The sequence below is a fragment of the Gadus chalcogrammus genome, chromosome 10 (assembly GCF_026213295.1).
Source record: "Gadus chalcogrammus isolate NIFS_2021 chromosome 10, NIFS_Gcha_1.0, whole genome shotgun sequence".
In the NCBI taxonomy this organism is placed as follows: Eukaryota; Metazoa; Chordata; class Actinopteri; order Gadiformes; family Gadidae; genus Gadus; species Gadus chalcogrammus.
The window spans coordinates 19039458-19063874 of record NC_079421.1 but is presented as its reverse complement, the minus strand read 5'-3'; the positions used below and the strand labels follow the sequence as shown (position 1 = coordinate 19063874).

Below are 24417 nucleotides of genomic sequence, written 5' to 3'. Positions count from 1 at the left end.
AGCTTTCAATATTAGGCAGTAAAACGTAAGTGGTAAATGAACCGTTGTATAATAATAAAACATTATTATAATCCACCTGCACCATCCCCAGCATCACTAACTCAGTTATATATGGTGACTGTGTCTTTAAGAGAATGCACTTGCAGCCATTTTCTGCTCTTTGTGTGGGGTGGATTAGCTGATCTGCACCGCACGAAACCACAGCATCAATCGTACAAAAAAGGGCGAAAAGAAACCGTACTTAAACATTGGATCGCTGTCGTGAAGCACGACACTGTCCGCCTCGTAGTTGGCTGGACGGACATGCATTAACAGGTAGGTTTACAATGAGCTGGATATGCCGTTTCCATCGTAATGATGTGCGGGGAGCGCTTGTCGACAGGGAGCGGAGATGTGAGCTGTATAGTGATGATGGCTGGGGACCAATCGTTCACTGCCGCTGTTTGCTCTAGTATTTTCCCTCTATCTCTGTCATCGCAGTGCATTATTACCGCATGCATTCTTCAATGGTGTTGATTATTTATCGTTTCAACGCAAGTATCGCCGCAGGCTATTCATTGGGCCGATGTGCGTTTATTCTAGGGCATGTATGGGATCCCGTTAGGCTACATCTTGGTGGCTAAGGTATAGTAGCTCGACTCAGAGATGGGTGGGGTGTGGAGATGAGAGCGTTCGCTGGTTACTGGTGGACTACTTCTCTACATTTACAGCTCTCCCAGATAAACGGTTCCCTCGAAGCTGTGCTGTTTTGTTTTTTTTACGGATCAAAAGAACATTTTAATTTCAAAATGCAACCATTCAATATTTAAGGTGATGGAAAAAAATACTATTTCTAGCTGCCGAATAGAACAAAATAATATCCTTACTTTACTCATATAAAAAACTATTGAAAATGAGGTTTAAACCATCACTATTAATTGAGTCGTTTCCAAATGATTATCATGGCAGACGATCTGCTGGGCCGCGACAGAGGCTCGCAAATGACAGGTTCACCTACTTCCGTCTCGTCTTCATTTACAGCATGTATGTTACCATTTATAAGAACACGGCTGTTGGTTTTGGTGCTGTACAATATTAATTCAGGCATTCCTTAGTACCATTCAATGGAAGACGCGAATGTGTGAAATGTTGTGCGCCTCTACGGAATGATGTAATGGAGGTTTCCATCGTTATGCTGGCCAAGCACCTGCCAACAACGCTCTGTCGAGCCATTTTATACCCAATGCAAATGCTGAATTGCTTTTAATTTAATTCCAGCCAATTCAATTCAGTACAAAGTTTCAAGCGGGAATGCCATGGATTTGATCACACGATACAAGCTTCTATTCATATGATAGGTTATGCAGGATTGATGTATATTGTGTCCTTTTAATATGAAGCCCACATTTTTTTCTTTTCGTAAATTCCTAGAATGATTGTTTTTTTGGTGTTTAAATGGGTTTATGGTGAGATGACCTCATCCGGGATCGTGGGAGAGCAGCAGTTTTATTGTGAGTGTGCCCGTTTTGTCATACATGGTCTGAATGACAACTATTCCCCAAGCACACATTCCTCGGCCACACACACACACACACACACACACACACACACACACACACACACACACACACACACACACACACACACACACACACACACACACACACACACACACACACACACACACAGAGAGAGAGAGAGATCACATAGATCACTTGGTCTGTGTGTCCGGACCCTCTCTGTATTGACCAATCGGAGTGGATGTGAGTGAGATGATGATAGCCTATCGTAGAGATCGGCCTGCGGGGGATATCCCATTGAGTTGTGTGACCCAGACCTGACACACTTATTAGCCCTATAGTCTCTCTCTCTCTCTCTCTCTCTCTCTCTCTCTCTCTCTCTCTCTCTCTCTCTCTCTCTCTCTCTCTCTCTCTCCTATAGGCTCTAAACCTAACTTTTTTTATACAGACGCACACACATGAAGACACAGATGAACACACACACTTTTATTTAAAATGTATTTATTTATAAACTGAAACTCACTGAGGCCAGCTTTTTGTGGCATCACCTAGACTTTTCTTAAACAATGTATACTTCCTCTTTCTCTCTGAGTTGGTGTGACTTTTTTGGGTCAGATACCAGATCAACTAAAGTAGTGGTTTTCTGTTTAGTCTAGTTGTGTGGGATCAACACAGGCCTGTACAGAGAGTATAGGCACATGTCTTTGGGGCCAATATATGCATGGAGGAATGATCCGGAGAGAAAGGCAGTGTTGATAACCCACTGTGTCCGCCCCACTGTGGGAAAGTTTGCACAGAACACACAGCCGTGACTTCTGTCTCCTCTGTATTCCCAAAACACGACCACTGAGAAGAACGTTCAGCGGCACTGGGGGTATTTGTCCGCTCAACAAAACCCCCTTCTGTTGAATCGTGTCTCTAAAGCAAACTTCCTTGCTATGAGTACTGATGGCACCACCGAATTGAATCCAAGAACAATCGTATTACAGAGAAGCTAAACATAATTTTGACACAGTTGGGTAAATAGCATTTCTGGGTGGCCAATTTTTTTTCAGTTACATGCAGTCTTTTCTTGATGAATTTAGGCTTAGTTGCTTTAAAAACGTGGTACACTGAGTAAACTATGCTATGAATTAATGATAACTTCCCTCCTTCTTTTTCATGGTCACAAATGAAAAATGTTTATGTCCTGTACATGTGAAATGATTGAACAGGAAACCCCCACCTAGGCTGTCTTTTCATACATATGGACACGTATGCATGCACACATAGGGTTGAATTCAATTAGGATATTCTGTGTCCCACGTTGACACTGTTAGCTGGCTGTTAAAGTAGTTTCTGGTTTAGCACACAACACCTGGGCTTAGTATCGTGTCTCATTTTATCTAACCACGTTATGTGCCTAAACAGACACAGGTTGTTATGAGCTCACTTCAGTCTGACTGACTCACCACGTCCAAACGGAATCACTCACTCACTCACTCACTCACTCACTCACTCACTCACTCACTCACTCAGCTGGTGCTAGCCAAATTTATCTTACTATATAGACATAAGGCTAACCAGTGTTGAATCAAAGATGCAGTACATAGTTCAATAGAGGCACATGATCCAGGAGGTTTTGGGTTAGTGGTGTTCTGTGTCCGTTTTTCTTTTGGTATACTCTCTTAATAGGACCTCCTCCTCATTAACAACACTCTCTTTTGTGAAGACATTTAGCAGAAAGGGGGCATTGTTTGCCAAGGCCTCTGGGGACTGGATTGTCTTTATAAAGTTTACAGTCTGCGGATGCAGACGCAGCTCAAGATGAGCTCAGTAAAGAGGAAATGAATCAGAATACCACACAGACCAAAGCAATGTGCTTCAACCGTTTGGGAGGTCATAACTGTTACACCCGTTTTTGCTGAACAATATTATGTTGTGCATGATGTTTCGAAATTGATGGAAAAGATCATTAATGGTGTGTTACTCAAGTCTAAAGGACATCTTCTCAATATCTGAGGTCGGCAGTGCCTCACTATCTGATGCCCGCAGAATCTTTGGCTGTATAAAAAATGACCGCTTTAATCTGTTGCCATAGTAACGCCCATTGTCATGCTGTTCTGGCATCTCTCCTTCTCTACTATCTTTCTCTGTGTGTGACTTTTTCTCTCTCGTTCTCTTTTCTCCCTCCTCCCTCTCCTTCTCTCCCGTTCTCCCTGTGTCTGCCAGACGGGGGTGCAGTGTGAGTGACCCCTTGTTACCATGACGACCCACGTGACCTTGGAGGATGCCCTGTCCAACGTGGACCTGCTGGAGGAGCTGCCCCTCCCCGACCAGCAGCCATGCATCGAGCCCCCTCCCTCCTCCATCATGTACCAGGTACACACACACACACACACACACACACACACACACACACACACACACACACACACACACACACACACACACACACACACACACACACACACACTGACACACACACACACACACACACACACACACTGACACACACACACACACACACACACACACACACACACTAACTTCTTCATTTGGTGGCACCCTAACAAATTGGTCACACTCCTTTTTTCGCTGCCTTTGATCTGTGTATTTTAATTTGAAAAGAGGAACTGACTTGAGATAAATTATGAAACAAAATGTCTACTGCCAGTGCTTTGTCATCTCTTTGCACTCCCCCCCCCCCCCCTCCTATATCAAATATCTGCTGGTAATTAGGTAACACATTTCTGTATATTACCTAATAGCACATACTGCTATTTTTTTTCTGGTGATCTGTCATCCATAATTGTGTGTGTGTTTTTAATCGCATGCTCTTATCTTCAATAGCGCTAGTGCTGTGGTGCAATTTCATTGAAACTATGCACACCAATCCTCTTTTTTATTGATGTGTCGAAACTGGAACTTAATTGGGTCGTGCTTCCAATGAGAGTACTGACACCAGCGCTTCATACAGCCATGCTAAAACTTCCACCACTGCTCAAAACCTTCATTACCGCCAATCATATTCCATGCACACATACAGAAACACAAACAGAAACATAAACGCACACTTGTGGCCATGCAGTCAGCATTTATTAAGTAATTGTTATATCATGCACCTTGTTCTCTATTCTCTTGCAGGCCAATTTTGACACCAACTTTGAGGACAGGAATGCCTTTGTGACTGGCATTGCCCGCTACATAGAGCAAGCCACAGTCCACTCCAGCATGGTAAGTACCCATTTTTCATTCTGGAAAAGCCTCTGTCTCATTCTGGGTAAACAAACATTGGGTTAGCTCATACACTCAAATAAAGCTTTGATATTCATGGGATTAGTTGTCATTTGGTCATTTTCATTTCTGGCAACACACACACACACACACACACACACACACACACACACACACACACACACACACACACACACACACACACACACACACACACACACACACACACACACACACACACACACACACACACACAGAGACACAGAGACACACACACACACACACTCGCCCATGCACACTATGGTGAATCGGAAGGGGCAGTGGACTGCTGGACAGCTCTTCCCTCTGTCAGGATGAGTGGAGGGTGTGATGTGACTACAGAGAGAAGAGAAGGAGAAGTGGGGGCTTTATTTCAGGAAGTCCCCAGCAGGTACATCTGAGGACCTTCTGTCTTTAGCCTACGATGACTGGGGAATTATCCTACTCTATATCTGACTGATGCACCACTTTTTCCAAACGGAACATTATATATATATAGATAGATAGATAGACACACCTCTCAATCAAGTGTACAAAAAAAAAGCAGACTATATTTCCTAATTGAGCCCTTAGTAGGAAAGAGGAACTACATCGAGGCATGACGTTACTTTTTAAGTGTTTCTTTAATATGTGTTTTGAAATGTGTTTTGAAAGTGTTATGCAACCTTCGTATAAGAACTATGAACCTTTGCAACCCACTCAGCCAAGCCAAGCCACAACTATTTGGCCTCAGAAATGACTATTCGGCGCCTAGTGACTGAAGAATGACTAAATCACGATAGTAATACAACACTATTAACGCTCAGGAAGGATGAAAGGTCCGATGCCCACACAAGCACAGTTGGGGACGGGTTAAAACACGGGAGGCCCTACGGCAGAGAAAAAGAAGACGGCTGATTTTACAAAACATTGGTATTCTCAACCACACAGTAATTCGAAAGAGTGATACGGTCTATCTTGTGTGATTGTATTATCCTTTATGATACAAAAAGCAAGTTACAATGATGACTATTGATAATGTTATTGATTACGGCACCGAGTGAAGATCCCCCAGCCTCATCTGGGTCTAGGAACATTGGGTTTCTGCGTGGACAGTGGTCGATAAATCAGTGACTGTCCTCCACATGCGTTATGCTAACAGGAGCACGGGAGATATTTTTGTAGTTTATGGCAATACCCTCCGAATGTAATAAGGACAGAGGAGCCGGCGGGAGCTAAACCTATACAACGTCTAACTAACTTACTAACTTGCCTTTCAGACTTCAGCCACCGTTTTTCAAGCTTTCACCTATTCTTTTATTTGATGTTCATTTTTCATTAAAAATATTGTAAAGGGAGGATTTTAAAGGATACTATAGCTCAAGTACCAACGATACTTTTTCATGTTGGGGCAGACATTCATTTTAGGGCATTGACAAGGAACAGCGCTACCATGGTGAGCCGACCCTGGGCTTACCATGTTAATAACAAACCTTTCTCAGGAGGGTCAGTTTGTGGGAGAGGGTGTTGTTATGAGGCTAGCTCTGCTCATTCACCTACATTCAGAGGTCCACATGCCCTGTAGGTTTGACAAGTAAATTATGGATCATCCTTTGAACATGCATCGCTGCGTCTCCTGAAGCTCACTGCAGCACTCTCCTCTCTGCTGCAATCTCTACCCGCTTAGACCCTGATCCCGTCCACTGCCGGCTTCTTCTCAATGACCCGCCAAACTTCTCTATATAATATTACCATTGACGTGTGTGTGTGTGTGTGTGTGTGTGTGTGTGTGTGTGTGTGTGTGTGTGTGTGTGTGTGTGTGTGTGTGTGTGTGTGTGTGTGTGTGTGTGTGTGTGTGTGTGTGTGTGTGTGTGCACATCATACAGAATGAGATGCTGGAGGAAGGCCATGAGTATGCCGTGATGCTCTACACCTGGAGAAGCTGTTCCAGAGCCATACCCCAGGTAACACACACGCACATACACACGTACTCATAACAATACCAGGAAGTATCGTTCTCACGTAAACAACCTCATGCGACCTGAAACAGACCACTTCAGCCTCTTGATTGTCCCATCTGTGTGACATCTGAAGTTACATACAAAGGTTAACCTTTTCAATTGACATTCAATATTAATGAGGAGAGACGTAACAATCAAATGACAAATGGTTTTAAGCATTAAGCACATGCATAGTCCATCGGTCTATCGAAAGATAATTGTGTTGACGCATTATTAATGTATTGCCGATTACAAAAAAGGTTTCTTACACTGACAGTGAATTAAATAAATACTAAAACTCACCTATTAACTCATTAAAGCTCCCTTCACAAATGCAGGCTTACCCTGCTATGTTCCAGTAGATTTCCTGTATGGGGTTATGTGTGAATGGGAACAGGGATCAATGTTTCAGGAAATCTGCACCGGCAATTTGCCTCAAGGGGTAGCCACATTTCCAGAACGCTGCCTGTACGGCTGTATGGCGAATTAGGCAGTCACATGCTGATTGGGGTACGAAAAGGGTTATTTCGTCTGACGTAATACTCTCAAACGTTGAGCGAGCCAACCAATCACAAGACTCCGCTAAGGACATACATAAATTCGGTGGCTGTTTTTTTTAATGAGCCATTAGGGCTTTCATTACTGATTTCATTAATGCCCCCCTGCTGGACTTTCTTGGCCCATTTTCCCGACATGCTATGCCATGTTTGGGGTGCAAGACGTAGATCTTCCTGAACAGAGCTGCATGTGAGAATATGGTGCCTGCAATTATATCCCAGTATATCTATCGGGAACTATGTGAAAGTGCTTAACAAATTGCATATTTTACCCGTGTTAATGTCCAGCTGCTTAATGGTGACCTCTTGTGGTCCTTAGGTGAAATGCAATGAGCAGCCGAACCGAGTGGAGATCTATGAAAAGACGGTGGAGGTGCTGGAGCCAGAAGTGACCAAGCTCATGAAGTTCATGTACTTCCAGGTAACAACTCTGCAACTAGATCATGTGTGCCTCGTTCTAAGAGTTTAATAATTGATGTACTAATTCGTATCTTGACTGGACTTCATACTGTTATGACATAAAAACATTGAGTTAGTAAACTCAGGCATACACACTCATGCACGCATCTTATACAACAAATGTTAAAGATGAATGAATCTAATATAATTTAATTCAGTCAATTAATCAATTTGATTAAACTATCTATAATGTACCGGAGTTTCCACAAAATGCCCGTAATAACAAAGCCCGACCTGTATGACCGTCCGCAGCGGAAGGCCATCGAGCGTTTCTGCAGCGAGGTGAAGCGCCTGTGCCACGCAGAGCGCAGGAAGGACTTTGTGTCCGAGGCCTACCTGCTGACGCTGGGCAAGTTCATCAACATGTTCGCCGTCCTCGACGAGCTAAAGAACATGAAGTGCAGCGTCAAGAACGACCACTCGGCCTACAAAAGGTAGGGTTACGACCCGACCTGTCTGATCAGCGGTAGTGTTTACGGGGTCAAATCTGGGAACAACCCATCGTTTCTAGGCAGTCTAACTACAGGGATCCTAAGGCAAGAGGCCTAAGCCCGACCTTGAATGATGCCTTTATTTATTTGACTATTTAGCAGCCATTTTTATCCAGTGTGACATGCAGTAAATACTATGAAGTATGACGGAATATAATTCTCTATGCTAAATTACGAAATAAAATAAAGGACTTCTATTCTGAAAAATAGCTAAAACTTAATTGAAAGAATAGTCTTCTTACTAATTGCTAAAAACGAACATTGTCCCTCTATTATTTTTCCCTCCCTCTGCCGTGTTCAGAGCAGCCCAGTTCCTGAGGAAGATGGCCGACCCTCAGTCCATCCAGGAGTCTCAGAACCTCTCCATGTTTCTGGCCAACCACAACCGCATCACTCAGGTGTGTTTAAGGTGTTGTGTGTAGAAGTTAGTGGCAGCTCGTGGAAATAATTCCACGAGAATAATTCCACGAGAAAATAATTCAAAAGTCCACGAGAAAATAATTCAAAAGTGTCTAATCCAATGAAAATACTAATCATTGTGTCGGAGAAGGGGCCTGGGGCAATCTGCAAGGTGCCACTCAATTCTGCACTTGTCCTATTAAGAATAACCAGAGATACAAGACAGATAATATAGGCTTCCATTTTATTGTTGGCTGTACTGATTTGCTACAAGAACTCTTTGAATTATTTATAGTAGTCTTACAAACAGAGGTACTTTATGCAAAGAAATCAATCTGAAATTCCCTTCAGTTATTGTCTTATCTGCAACCTTTCTATCTGCATATGCCTTTGTTTGGAAACAGTATTTCAATGTTAACCTGAGGTTTCTTGCATGTTTCCGCACAGTGCCTGCACCAACAGCTGGAAGTGATTCCTGGCTACGAGGAGTTGTTGGCGGACATTGTCAACATCAGTGTGGATTATTATGAGAACAAGATGTACCTCACCCCCAGCGAGAAGCACATGCTGCTCAAGGTAAGCTCCACCCACACCCTGCATTGTTAACCAAAGCAAGAGACAAAATACAAGCTCTTAGCTGTGTGCTAATTTGGCTTATATTTGTGTGTGTGTGTGTGTGTGTGTGTGTGTGTGTGTGTGTGTGTGTGTGTGTGTGTGTGTGTGTGTGTGTGTGTGTGTGTGTGTGTGTGTGTGTGTGTGTGTGTGTGTGTGTGTGTGTGTGTGTGTGTGTGTGTGTCAGGTGATGGGCTTTGGTCTCTATTTGATGGACGGAAATGTGAGCAACATCTACAAACTCGACGCCAAAAAGAGGATCAACCTGAGCAAGATCGACAAGTTCTTTAAGGTGAGGTCGCTCGATGACACTTTCTCTCTGAACCCCTGCCAGGAGGGATGCTTTTGTGGGAACCGTTCCCCCCCTGATTTCCCCTCTTCTTCCAAGCTCCAGGTGGTGCCGCTGTTTGGAGACATGCAGATAGAGCTGTCTCGTTACATTGAGACCAGCGCCCACTACGAAGAGAACAAGTCAAAGTAAGATCTCACACCCGACACACCTTACTACCACAGTCCTAGTATTGAGGTGTTCAAGATGAGATGAACTGGGAACACTTTACGATGAGGGTGCATTCGTTAACCAGTTGATTACCATAATTGAATTCATTTTTACCGTTATTACATAGCATTAGAATTGGAGTCAGGGTTAGGGGAAGGGTTGGAGTTCGGTTTAGAGTGAGAGTCAGGCTTACTGGGTTAGGGTTAGTAATTAAGGTATAAAATAGCTCCTTAATTAACATGAATCTCATTGGCAAACAGAAAGTAACATTGATAAATGAATACTAGACACATTAGTTAACTGGACTTCGCGGAGGCTCAAACCTCGTCGGGCATTATCCCTGACATAATTCCCACTCTACTGAACTGCATTATTATAGCAATTTATTCTCTTTTTTATTCGTTCAACTCATTTCGATGGATTCATTTTGATGTATTCTCCCCCCCCCCCCACCAGGTGGACCTGCACCCAGAGCAGCGTCTCCCCGCAGTACAACCTGTGCGAGCAGATGGTGCAGATCCGAGAGGACCACATCCGCTTCATCTCGGAGCTGGCCCGCTACAGCAACAGCGAGGTGGTGACGGGCTCGGGCCTGGACAGCCAGAAGTCGGACGAGGAGTACCGGGAGCTGTTCGACCTGGCCCTCAGGGGCCTTCAGCTGCTCTCCAAGTGGAGCACGCACGTCATGGAAGTGGTGGGTGGAGCCCTGGAGTCGTGAGGGGGTGGGGCGTGTGGCTTTAGAGGTGGAGCGGGTGGGGGTGGTAACCGGAAGGTTGCTAGTTTCGAGTGTCGAGGTGTCCCTGAGCAGGGCACCTACTTCTAACTGCTCCCGACGAGCTGGCTGTCGCCTTGCAAGGTTGACACCACCGTCGGTGTGTTTATGTTAGGGCTTTGACTCCGAACTTCGTTGTTCGAATATAATTAGAATATCAAAAAATTAATCAAAATTCGAACGAATGTTAGGCAGCCCTTAATATTCAAACCTGTTATGGGCAGGCCAAGAGGGAGAGACGTCGGAGAACCCGACGCAGTCTATAATATTGTAATGACCACGGAAGAGGCAGTGAATGAAGTATTGATTAGACAGAGATTTATTGGAAACCTAATAAACTGTTGGAACACGCAAGACCGGTAACCATAGCAACGCCGGTAAACAAACCAAGCCCAATCCGGGTCTTACTGAAGGCATTTAATGGTCAAAATATTATTAATAGATATTCAAATATATATTCTAATATTAATAAACAAACAAACTTCGAATATGATTTTTGGGCAAAAGTCAAAGCCCTAGTTTATGTGTGCATGAGTGGGTGAATGTTAGGCAATATTTTAAGCACTTTATGAGTGGCCGCTGGTTAGAAAAGTGCTATATAAGTGCAGTCCATTTACTATGAGCTGTGTGTGTGTTGTGTTCGAGGGACACGGTGTGTTATGCGATGCTATTTTGAGAAGAAAGGATGATTTGAAGCCTCAGACTTGTGTTGGTAACTCCAAATGCCATTAGAACACGACAACAACTGACCTCGTTGGCTGCAGTATTTCCGCTAACCTTTATAGTGTCAGTCATTCATTCATGAGGTTGCCCGGTTCCAACGCCTCATTGTGGTGTACTGGTGTTACATATGTCAGCCTGAAGATATGGGAACTGAGTATGGTCAAAGGTTGTGGTAGTTAGCTCACTGTTCCTGTTTTGTGGTCTCTTGTGTGATCTCTACAAATGTACAAACTTTTGAATGCATTCATCTGGAAATCACTCTGCTCGATATGGTCCTTAGTTTAGTACAGAGAGAAACCGCACAGCAGGTTGGAAATGGGATGCCCCACCTCAGGCTGGTGTTTAACTGAAAGTCAGGAACACATCCCTGAAGCTCTTTTCAGTCTTCACCATTGCCCCCTTGTTTCTGCTGAACCTTTAACATGTTGTCCTCCTCGCCCCCTCCTCCCAGTACTCGTGGAAGCTGGTCCACCCGACGGATAAGTTCTGCAACAAAGACTGTCCCGGCACTGCGGAGGAGTACGAGCGGGCCACGCGCTACAACTACACCAGCGAGGAGAAGTTTGCCCTGGTGGAGGTCATCGCCATGATCAAGGGCCTGCAGGTAACACAGGGGAACCAAGCTATCTCTTGTTGTTGATGGAGGACACAACGATTTTGGTGTGTTCGCCGCTCTAGATACGGTCGTTCTCTCTGTGTCCAAAAAAGTGATTTAATTCGGATTGATCAGGAAGTCTAAACCGCACTTACTCCTTAATGAACTGTACCTGAATTCACTGTAAGTCGCTTTGCATTAAAAGTGTCTGCCGAACGACTAAATGGTGAACGTGATCGATTTTAAAGAAGAATTGCTGCGGCGCGATGAAGTCACTGATCCCGCTTGGGGTTGTGGCGGTTTTGTTCAGGTTCTGATGGGCCGCATGGAGTCTGTGTTCAACCAGGCCATCAGGAACACCATCTACGCAGCGCTGCAGGACTTCGCTCAGATGACCCTCAGGGAGCCCCTTCGCCAGGCTGTGCGCAAGAAGAAGAACGTCCTCATCAGGTAAATCGGATCACCCTGAGGAGGTGAACACTGTGAACAACACGGCAAAAAATCTGTAATACTTCTGAATTGTTATTGCTGTATCTTCTGCTGTGACACCCATTTGTATTGTCTGGGATTGATGAAGTACGTCTTATCTAATCTACCTTTGCTCTATGGCAAGCGACGGGCACAAAAACCCTCTGTATCCCTTAGATAGACGTAGAAGGCAAGATAGTCTAGGGGTCAGGGTGATTGATTTCCAGCGGAAATATTCTGTGTTTGATCCCCGTGTGTGCGGTTTACCTTTTGGCATCCCTGATCTTGATGCACATACCCCTACCTGCTCTCTAATGACATGAGTCTCCAATTTCATGTGTCGGAAAAGATCTGAGGTAAAGTAGCACTAGTAGTCGGTGGCTATCGTCCTCCCTTCCACCCACTATCAGCCGGCCTCGGGCCCAAGCCAGACACCCTAACCAGGGACCTCCACGGATGGATCAGTGTGTGAATTGTGTAAAGTCACCGCAGTCGTGCACTACAGGCTGATGCGTTATATTCCTGTGTGGGCGACAGCGTTCTGCAGGCCATCCGCAAGACCATCTGCGACTGGGAGGGGGCACGGGAGCCCCCCAACGACCCCTGTCTGAGGGGCGAGAAGGACCCCAAAGGAGGGTTCGACATCAAGGTTCCCCGCAGAGCCGTGGGACCCTCTAGCACCCAGGTATGACCCCCCCCCCCCCCCTTAGATGAGGCACAATGTCCATCGCAAGTATTTGAGATTGTGGAACCATTGGCTCTATTTCAATATTTGGTATGGTCTATAGTAGGGGTAGGAAATTGTAGTGGCTAGAGTGGATGACTCTCAGCCAAAGGTACTGGGTTTGATTCCAAATATCCATAGTCTACCGGTAGGCCTCCTTTAGCAATATGCCTAATAATCCAGGCCTGCTCATCAACGTCTCCTGTTCCAAAGCAATGACCCAATATTCATATTAATTCAAACAAAACTGGAAATCTTTGAGATTACTGAGACCGTTGATTGCAGCCCAGTCTTTTATACGCGTGCCCTGTCCGTCTCCCCAGCTGTACATGGTGCGCACAATGCTGGAGTCCCTCATAGCGGACAAGAGCGGCTCCAAGAAGACCCTGCGCAGCAGTCTGGATGGGCCCATCGTGCTCGCCATCGAGGACTTCCACAAGCACTCCTTCTTCTTCACCCACCTGCTCAACTTCAGCGGTGAGCAGCAGACCACACACACCCCCCCAATAGCGTGTACAAGTCAGGGTTGAGTGTCTTGCTCAGGGACACATCAACACTCAGCTGAGAGGAGCTGGGAATCGAACTAGCAACCTTTCGGTTACAAGGCAACCGCTCTACCTCCTGAGCTAAGCCGACCCTGCGGCTTAGCTCAGATAGCGGTGGTGGTGGAGCCCGGCCATGACTCGTGGTGCTCTGCGGTCTCCCCCCCCAGAGGCCCTGCAGCACTGCTGCGACCTGTCCCAGCTGTGGTTCCGGGAGTTCTTCCTGGAGCTGACCATGGGCCGCAGGATCCAGTTCCCCATCGAGATGTCTATGCCCTGGATCCTCACCGACCACATCCTGGAGACCAAGGAGCCCTCCATGATGGAGTAAGGCGCCCCCCCGCGCTGCTATCGATGGGTTTATTGTGTCGTGGTGAAAGCATTTGTGAAGCTTTATTTAGGTCACCGACTATAAATGTCTTATTTTGAAGAGCAACCTTGCCAACACACGCATAAAAAAAAAAAATTGTGTTGCGATGAAAACTTTTGTGAAGCTTTATTTAAGTCTTGTTAAGGTTAAAAATGTCTTATTTTCAAGAGAATCCTGGCCAACACAAATGCATAAAAATATCTATATACATCAAGGTTACAAACAATGACAGCATGAAAATGTCAAACATTCAGTCAGTTGAAATTCAAGTGTGATTATGACTGGACAAAAGTGCTTCTGTACCACATATACTCATTGCTACTGTATTGTATACACTGTTAACCAGAGCTGTTGTGTCTGCTGCAGGTACGTGCTGTATCCTCTCGACCTGTACAACGACAGCGGTTATTATGCTCTGACAAAGTTCAAGAAGCAGTTTCTTTACGATGAAATCGAGGCTGAGGTAAGACTGGTGTCATCTTAATTAAATGTATGATTATGTACGCTAGGATGATAAAACAAATGTAATTCCGACGGACGTTTGTGTTTACCTTCGCCATCCTCAAACGCTTTTGCCCTTGTTTTCAGGTCAACCTTTGTTTCGATCAGTTTGTCTACAAGTTAGCAGATCAGATTTTCGCCTATTACAAAGCGATGGCAGGCAGGTGAGAGGACTACGTGTGCTACGTTTTGATCAAAACACCGCCGTGATTCAATACGCCATATCTATAAAATCAACCCCTCCAAGCACTTTTCATTCTCTGTCTTCCTCAGCGTTCTGCTGGACAAGCGTTTCCGAGCCGAGTGTAAAAACTACGGCGTGATCATCCCCTACCCACCGTCCAACCGCTACGAGACGCTGCTCAAGCAGAGACACGTGCAGGTACAAGTCCATGCTTCCATCGCATTCCTCATCACAAGTATTGATCCGTTATCTATATTGACCTGTTCAGGCTACACATACAGTAGAGTGTACAGGACAGCAGTGTTGTGATCAGGGTGTCGATTCCAAGCCGAAAGGAACTGGGTTCGATCCCCAATATCCGCAGTCTAACCTGTAGCGGTCCTTGGGAGTGATTCCCCAACCTCTGCCTGCTCCACACTGTACTGTACGACACTTTAAATAATTTAATAACTTTTATAATAGAGATATTGCGTTAAGTTCTTATGGGTATTTGACTACGTTATTGTTTTTGCTGGGCTAACAGCTAGTTTAAGCCTCGAAAATGTTGACACATTTATAAAATAAATGTGCAGTTTAAATATCAAATCAGGAAAATATGACTAGGAGTATGAAATGGAGCTTGGCAGAGCTTCTCCTTCAGTGTTTAGTTCGTCTCTCTGACATCGTCGCTCTCCTGTGTTACAGCTGCTGGGTCGCTCCATCGACTTGAACCGCCTGATCACCCAGAGGATCTCGGCGGCAATGTACAAGTCCCTGGACCAGGCCATCAGCCGCTTCGAGAGCGAGGACCTCACCTCCATCGTGGTGAGGAAGCTCTGCAGGGAACAACATGCACTGTCTCTCCGTGCTCATGCCAACACCGCACACACAAAGAAGACCTCGACCAAACCACCAACCCAAGGGTTCCTTTGGAAAAACATCTATATATCCTCAATGTTTACTCCTTGTGGTCTAAAGTAGCCACTGGTGAACTCCTTACTGCCACCTAGCGGTACACATGGGGGAATGCAATATGTAGGTAAAACCAGCTTCTTGAAGAAGGTGTATACTATGGCCGGGTTTGATAAAACAATGGTCCTTTTGTTTAAAGAGTCTTATAATAACAGGCGTTTGACTCCCAGCTAATAGGCACTTGGTTTAATCCCATTTATCCACCTGTATCTATGCTCACAAACCACATTAAATGAAACATTCATACATTCATTCAACGTGACTTGGGATAAAAGTGTCTCCTTAAAAAACAAAATCACAATGAAATGAGTTATTGGGATTTCTAAACGGTGGATGAATTCCCGTGGCCGTCCAGGAGTTGGAGTGGCTGCTGGAGATCAACCGGCTGACCCACCGGCTGCTGTCCAAGCACCTGACGCTGGACAGCTTCGACGCCATGTTCCGCGAGGCCAACCACAACGTGTCGGCGCCGTACGGCCGCATCACGCTCCACGTCTTCTGGGAGCTCAACTTCGACTTCCTGCCCAACTACTGCTACAACGGCTCCACCAACCGGTGAGTCCGTTTTGCATTTTCCAAAGCATGTGATGTTTTTTAAACGGGGAACGTTTTTCTTTGTGTTTTAAATTTTGCGCTGATCTTTTTATACCTTTTTTTTTGTTTTTACCCAGCTTCGTGCGCACAGCGATACCTTTCACCCAGGAGCCGCAGAGAGACAAACCAGCCAATGTGCAGCCTTACTACCTGTATGGATCTAAGGTAAGGGCAGGAGTTCAGCAGTTCAGTTCTTCTGTCACTCAAACCGCCCTAGCGGGATAACTTGGTGCTCTCCGCACTAAATGATAAAACGTGTTAGGCAATGCCTTTTATTTTTATTCTGATATTAATTACTTTTTCTTCTCTCCCCCCACCCAGCCCCTGAACATTGCCTACTCCCACATATACAGCTCTTACAGGAACTTTGTCGGCCCCCCTCACTTCAAGACCATCTGCCGTCTCCTTGGTTACCAAGGCATCGCCGTGGTGATGGAGGAGCTGCTGAAGATTGTCAAGAGCCTGGTACATTTGGCTCTGTCATTTTTGATTGGTCATTCAATGTTCTGATTGGACATTCGCTTTACTGTTCAGTGTTCTGATTGGACATTCTCCGCACTGTTTATTGTTCTGATTCTTCATTGTCCTTCCTGTTTGGCAGCTGCAAGGCACCATCTTGCAGTACGTGAAGACACTGATTGAAGTCATGCCCAAGATATGCCGTCTGCCTCGCCACGAGTATGGCTCCCCAGGTGAGCATGGAATGACCCCACAAACCAACCCCAGTGGCCATACGTTTTTTTCTTAGGTCTGGAAGAATGGTATTTGAAGTACCTATTTATTTTACTGCCTTTTTGTGTGGCAAGGTATGGATCAACAGATCTTAATCAGGTTTAACCCGGACAGGAGTCCTTGTTGTTGGATCACAACACTATAAACGCATCTTAAAGAACAAGAAGCTTGAAGGCTTGGCGACACCAAATCGCTGTCACCTATTTGACGTGTGGGAAGCCCCGCCCACTCTCCATCGGCTGCTTGTGGGAGTTTACCACTTTTTCGATTGAAGAGCTAAAAACCAGGAAATTAATTCCAGGTCAGCATGGTCCCCCAGCACTCACTGAACGTCGATTATCCATTATCTCATTTGCATAAAGTGAACTTAAATTTGACTTGTGTCCCGCCCCTTTAACGTGCCGCGATCCCCCGCACAACCACACGCTAGCCTTCCCACAATCCCTTGCACTGCATAAACACACGTCCAATACAAAGTGAATGGGAGGTGAATTTAATTACAAATCGAATACTCTTATCTACTTCCTAGAAGCGCACGCCTCATTCTGTCTGTGAGGTATTATCCTTTACTGGGCTCTGTGGTCCAGTCGGTCGTTCTGCGGATTAGAAGCCAGTCAGGTTAGGTAATGTGTAGATTACCTGTGTGTTATATACACCATGGGCTCTACCTTCTTTAGTGTGATCTGTGACCCTGTATCCTGGAATTCCCTGAATCATGGTCAGAATGTGGGTCAGCGCCTCTGAATGGACATATAACGTGTGTTGTATTTTTGCTACGTGCTCTGAGACACCCTAAAGTACAATCCTGGTGTGAGATGTGTTTTGCGTTGGGCATTCAGCTGCAGTTAAGTCAAATCCAAAGTCAAGCAAAAAAAACTTTGCTGGCTTACGTTACAAAATGTATTTGTTTTATTAGCCACAGGTTGGTTTAACTCGAGAAATCTCCCACAAGCATTCTTACGAGAATATTGCGTTTTCACTTTTGCCAAAGATTGTTCAAATCTGTGATACTTATGCATGCTTTTAAACTCCCAACATGTTTTTTCAAAACCAAAAAAACACATATTTGAACAACCTCAAACAGATTAAGGTCATCCCAGTACTTACGTAAGGGATAATGTATAGCCGGTGCATAAGCCGGCTGAACCAAGACAGAGTTCATTTCACAATAATGACATGGCTACTTAAGAAATAAATCAATAATTTGACACAAAATATAATTATACAAAAATGATTTTATTGCATCCGCTTTGATAGAAAAGTCGGAACGGTAGATCCCACTGTCGGAAATAGTGTCCAAGCAAGTCTGTTATTCATGGCAGCGTTCTGGAGGTCAGATGACGGGTGAAAGCCCCAATTGGCCAATCAGAAACGAGTATTCAACAAAGCTGCGTGATAGACAGCGATTCAAGCCAGGTTGTTATATCGCGAAACAAAATCTATAAATAAATCAATAGATTCAGTGCAGTCCCTACTCACAACTCTCTGGTTCCTTCCTCGCTGTTCAGGAATCCTGGAGTTCTTCCACCACCAGCTAAAGGACATCATCGAGTATGCTGAGCTCAAGACGGATGTCTTCCAGAGCCTGAGGGAAGTGGGGAACGCCATCCTCTTCTGCCTGCTCATCGAACAAGCTCTGGTCAGCCACGCGTCCATCTGTCGCTCCATCAATCTCTCTATTTCTATCATCTGTTCATCTCTTTTTATTCATAGCTATCATCTGTCTATCTCTCTATTGGTATCATCTGTTCATCAATATTCTATCTAGTGTCTGTCTCTATTTCTATCCTCTGACCTCTGTTTATCTCTTTCTATTTATAGATCTCATCTGTCTATTTCTCTATTTCTTTCATCTGTTTATCGCTATTCTATCTAGTATCTGTCTCTCTATTTCTATCAGTCATCCATCTATTTCTCTATCTATCAGTCTCTCTCTTTATTTTATCTATCATCTGTCTATCTATTTATCTTTTTTTCTGTCTGTCATCTGTCTATCTCTTTTTATATATAGCATTCTTTTCTTATTTTTTTACTTTATCGTACATTTCTGCCTCTATTTCATTGAAAAAGTTAAACTTACTGTATAGCATTCGATGTTGCTTTATATTGATTGGGCTAATCATAGGCGAGGCTGCCATTGGGCAGTTTTCTGATTATTTGTGATTGGCAGGTTAAAACCTGAGTGCATGGACAAGGCCTGTGTGATGAATAACATTTCTAAAATGGCCGATTATTGTTTCTTATAGAAGCCCATGTCGGGTTGGCCTGGTACCTGTATATTAAATGTATTTTATTCTGAAATGCAACTCTATTTTTCATTACATGCTGGCAACTACCACAGGTGGTAAGAATTTAGGTTTTGTCGTCTGTAACAAAATAACACAACTTCTTCGTTTTTCATTTATATCTTGTGGTTTGGTTTGCTGTTTTCTCAGTTTTGACTCCCTTTTTTTACTTTGGCACAAAATGTTCACTTTCAAACCACCATGGAAGCAAAAGGACTAAATAAGTACATGCATTAATGAGAAAGAAGATATGAACCTAATATACAATATTTTCAAATATTCAACATAAACAAAGTAAGGTTAAGTTAAGATTAAGTACGAGACCCATCATTCTTAGGCTTCCATGGCAAAAAGCAATGGTAAAGGAATGATTGGTTTATTGATTCTTACCTTGCTTAACTTATCATATTGTACTTCCATTCTGGGTGCCTGTATTGCCTGCTCTACTTAAAAAAACTAATCAAACATCACTTTCTCCATCACTTCTGGTGAATGCATCCACAATGCATGTGTGTGTGTGTGTGTGTGTGTGTGTGTGTGTGTGTGTGTGTGTGTGTGTGTGTGTGTGTGTGTGTGTGTGTGTGTGTGTGTGTGTGTGTGTGTGTGTGTGTGTGTGTGTGTGTGTGTGTGTGTGCATGTGTTTTCAATCATCATTGCATGGCCTTCAACATTTAACCAGTTATATTCTCGTAGTTTAAATCCAGTATTTGGGTTTATCTAAAAATTGTTCCTTCTCTTATGTGCATTCATAACTAACCCCCACATGACCTCATACGAGCATAGACGATAACAAACACATTGATTCACACGCTACAGAGAACTAGCATTAGTTCTGAATTAAGCTCACCTCTTGACCCAGCGCATCACACGATTAACAAGAAATAACTTGTTCACACTGTCGCACACCATGATCAATAACGGCATATCAAATAGTAGTATATGAAAACCACCCATACTGCTGTACGACCCATTATGGACACTGTTAAACCCCTCAGTGCTGTCAAGTGAGTGACACACTGGAGTTGTAACATGACCAACGCTGCCTTGTGATAGGCTCACAGACACATCATTCATTCACATATTTACTCCACTCCCATTAAAAGCTAGACATGGGGTGGAGTTTCACTTTTTGGAACCATCCATTTAGAATGGACATGTTTTTGAACACAGCTCTTTCTGTTGGAATGATTGTTTGATTAGTGAACGAAGATACAGCATGAGACTTTTTCCCCCTCCAACTACCATGCATGCTCCGTCCGTCCGCACTGGTCGAACTCCATGGTTAAAAATGACCCACTCTGTGTCTGTGTTTGTGTGTGTGTGTGTGTGTGTGTGCGCGTGTGTGTGTTCTTGCCCTGTTTTTATTTGATCCCCAGTCCCAGGAGGAGGTGTGTGATCTGCTCCACGCTGCCCCCTTCCAGAACATTCTGCCCAGGGTCTATATCAAAGGTATTTAAAGGTTTCGCAAAAAAAAGACCAATTAAGGGATGAACCTCGGGATTACCCAGTTCCTGGAAATGCTGTAGTGTATCTGAAGAGCTGAGGCTGATGGCCTGTGTGTGTGTGTGTGTGTGTGTGTGTGTGTGTGTGTGTGTGTGTGTGTGTGTGTGTGTGTGTGTGTGTGTGTGTGTGTGTGTGTGTGTGTGTGTGTGTGTGTGTGTGTGTGTGTGTGTGTGTGTGTGTGTGTGTGCTTCCTGCAGAGGGCGAGCGCCTGGAAGTGAGGATGAAGAGGTTGGAAGCCAAGTACGCTCCTCTTCATCTTGTTCCTCTAATTGAGAGGTTGGGAACCCCACAGGTAAGTTTCCGCAACCCCGCACTCTTCTGCAACCCTTTTCTCTGTTCAAAGAAAGGGTCGGTTTTTTTTCGGCAGCGTAACCGCAAAGCCAGCAGCAGTTGGACACGATTAAATTCTTCAAAGGGCTCGACTGATTTAGCTATTCTTTCAAGTTCAAGGGAAAGTTCAACATGGGTAAATACTTTTAGAAGACCGAGCAGCAAGGCTGCTTGGTCCCCTGTTGTTTGTGTAAAGTTTTTTTTTTTTTTTTTTAATTCTTTAAAAGTCATACTGCAGCCTATACCGTAAGTCGAAAACTTTTGAAATTTGCAGGTATGGTTACCAATAAGCCCCACTACCCATATCCCAAATTTACGTACTGATACTGCACCCAAAGGTGGCGCTATTGTAAAAAAACATGAATTAGTTTATTTCTCCTCAGCAGATTGACCTGGCCTCAAAATTCTTTCAGAATATTAATCTCTAGAATCAGATGCATTTATAAAACCCTGGGTCTTAGATGCCCTAAAAATGTTTACTTTTCTCGCAATTTCATATTAAAGCTAAACATGATAAAAAGATTCACAGGCTACAAAAATTGGCTAACCCAAAATTTGATGTTGATGTTGTGTGCTTATCAATCGACATTTTCACGAATTGAATGAGGCTTCACGCAGTTCAGGAATGTCAGTGGCTCAACGGGATAATGCCGCGTATTTGCGATCCTTAGGTTGAGTGTTCGAATCCTGATTAGAGCATTATGAACAAGCCGAACATGACATTCTGTCATTACCACTCATTTAAGAAACACGACATTGATCAGGCATTCAACATTTCGGGTCATTAGTTTCCAAGAATCGGACTGCCAAGACACAGTATGGCATTAGGGGAACTTCTTCATTAACCATTTTTCATTCATAATTAACTCTGTCATATTTATATTTCTTCCGTTAGTGTTCTTGTCTACAAATGTTTAATTTCCCCAGAATTTCAAAGATTTTTCAGGTATATGCTTTGAAGAAAGCCCTTATTTCCCTTGAGAAATGTGTGCTTTGAGTTTCCTGGATGTTGTGTGCTTATCAATAGACATTTTGACCATGTGGATGAGGTTGCAGTTCAGGTTTATAAGTGGAACATCTTTCCTTAAAGGTTGGGTATGGAATTCGCTTTTTTGGCCATTTTTGCAAAATTACTTGAAATCCTTATCATAACCCACTTACAGCCACTGAGTTAGAAGTACTGACATGAAAATTAAACAAGTCAATCATCTGTGGAACGGGCAGGGCTCGAAAAACTCCAGCCAATGATTTCTAGAGCCACCGAGTTGCATTGGACAGTAAGTACGTCAATCAAACGGTCGTACTGCAGTCCCCCTCCCCCGCGCCCCGCACGCGACCCCTTTGTGCACGTACTCAAACCTCGTGACCCAGAGCAAGCTTCTGTTTGTTGTTATCCTGCGGTAGCTACTGGAGCTAGCTAACTAGCAAATGACTCGCTCTCGCGCATCTGTGTTCGCTCGTGCATGATTGCGCGTCCATGTACTTGGAATGGGTGGAGTCAGAGTCAGCGTTGAAGGAGAGGGGGTAGGACCATTTGAGTTGTGTGTTTTCAAAATCTGCTGGCATTTCGCAAATCCCATACCCAACCTTTAAATATGACAATTATGTTATATTTATATCTTCCATTAGTTTGTTCTTGACTCTTAATTTTGCTCAGACCCTGTATATCACCGCTTGCGATTATATTTATTATTACTTTTTATTATTATACTTGTATTATGGTGCTGTATGTAAGATAAAAGCTATAATTTGAGTGTAATTTCTAAGAAATGGCATTGTCATCCATCAGCTATTAGTGAGTGAAATGCACTGTGAGAATATCGGTTTTGGAATTTGCTGCGCCTTCCTCTGTGTGAGCCAATTAAATTATTTTGCGGCTCCCTGCTTATTTCTGACCTATCACTGATTGGTCAGTGGGTTCTTTTCACACATGGTGAGGCTGTGTTGGTTTGCTTATTGTGTTGCTTTCCTCCTCCACAGCAAATTGCCATTGCTCGCGAGGGTGACCTGCTGACCAAAGAGCGCCTGTGCTGCGGCCTGTCCATGTTCGAGGTCATCCTGACGCGCATCCGCAGCTTCCTGCAAGACGCCGTGTGGCGTGGCCCGCCGCCCACCAACGGGGTGATGCACGTGGACGAGTGCATGGAGTTCCACCGCCTGTGGAGCGCCATGCAGTTCGTCTACTGCATCCCCGTGGGCACGCACGAGTTCACGGCAGAGTAAGTGTGTGTGTGTGTGTGTGTGTGTGTGTGTGTGTGTGGAAGGGAGTATGTGTGAGTGGATGTGTCTGAGGATGTGTCTGTCTGTGTGATCGTACACATTCGTGTGTGTGTGATAGTGCACATGCGTGTGGTTTGTGTGTGTGCGTGCATTACTATGTTGGATCAATATTTCTTTACCTTGTTAATGCAGGGCACCAGCATAGCGCAAAGTTCCAGTCTCCTCCCTGCCTTCCATTATATCTGTTTCTTTTGCCTTTGTTAATTCCTCCTCTCTCCTCTCTCCCCTCTTCCCTGTGACCTTCCAGGCAGTGCTTCGGGGACGGGCTGAACTGGGCCGGATGCTCCATCATCGTGCTGCTGGGACAGCAGCGTCGCTTCGACCTCTTTGACTTCTGCTACCACCTGCTTAAGGTGCAGAGGCAGGACGGCAAGGACGAGATCATCAAAAACGTGGTGAGTGTTATACTGTATTCATTGTCCCCCAAACACAGACACACACACAGACACTCACACATACACAAACCCTGACACTCCAACAGATGCAAACTCACAGACTGGAGCACAAACACGCACACAGACAGACACACGCACACTTCTTGATCAGATGGAAAGCTGAGAATGTCCAAAATATGTATTTTTTTTTATATAAAGAAAACAGAACCGCACGATTACATTTTCTTTGTAAAACAATTTTGTCAATGCCTATCTGTAGTTGTGACCTAAACGGTGCCTTGCTTCCTCGCTTGGTTCCCAGCCGCTGAAGAAGATGGCGGACCGCATCAGGAAGTACCAGATCCTCAACAATGAGATCTTCGCCATCCTCAACAAGTACATGAAGGCTGTGGAGACAGACAGCTCCACCGTCGAACACGTCCGCTGCTTTCAGCCGCCTATACACCAGTCTCTGGCCACGACCTGCTGAAAGAACCCCTGAGCGCCCCCCCCGCCTCCCCCCCCCCCTCCCCCCCGCTGCCTCCCCCTCCCGCAGATGCTAAGTAACACACCCACACATAACTCCCCACAGCTGGGACAGAGATTCTGCCTCTCCTTGGTTCCTCGACTAGAGCTGTTATAGATTCACCACCCCAAGAGCACTCATGTACATTTCTCCCAACATACCAATTTCAAGTTCTCTAGATGCCTGTATTTGTCTTTTCAGAGATAATTTCCG

General features: G+C 44.6%; 1 protein-coding gene across 2 annotated transcripts; it reads left to right on the top strand.

Annotated features, from left to right (window-relative positions):
• The first annotated feature begins 223 nt into the window (after positions 1-223).
• Positions 224-24171, top strand: cyfip2 (cytoplasmic FMR1 interacting protein 2). 2 transcript variants are annotated; one of them, XM_056600429.1, is made up of 30 exons: positions 224-315; positions 3711-3860; positions 4626-4715; positions 6620-6697; positions 7610-7711; positions 8002-8183; positions 8542-8638; positions 9087-9215; positions 9439-9543; positions 9646-9728; positions 10207-10444; positions 11697-11849; positions 12151-12290; positions 12846-12993; positions 13356-13509; positions 13745-13901; positions 14311-14407; positions 14533-14609; positions 14719-14827; positions 15314-15433; positions 15936-16135; positions 16252-16339; positions 16496-16639; positions 16776-16866; positions 18415-18545; positions 20568-20640; positions 20892-20986; positions 23005-23243; positions 23552-23699; positions 24001-24171. In XM_056600429.1, the coding sequence occupies exons 2-30, from the start codon at positions 3744-3746 to the stop codon at positions 24166-24168; spliced, it is 3753 nt and encodes a 1250-aa protein (XP_056456404.1). In that variant the 5' UTR covers positions 224-315; positions 3711-3743; the 3' UTR covers positions 24169-24171. The 2 variants fall into 2 exon arrangements, with proteins under 2 accessions (XP_056456404.1, XP_056456403.1); XM_056600428.1 differs by having other exon boundaries at positions 9640-9728.
• The last annotated feature ends 246 nt before the right edge of the window (positions 24172-24417 follow it).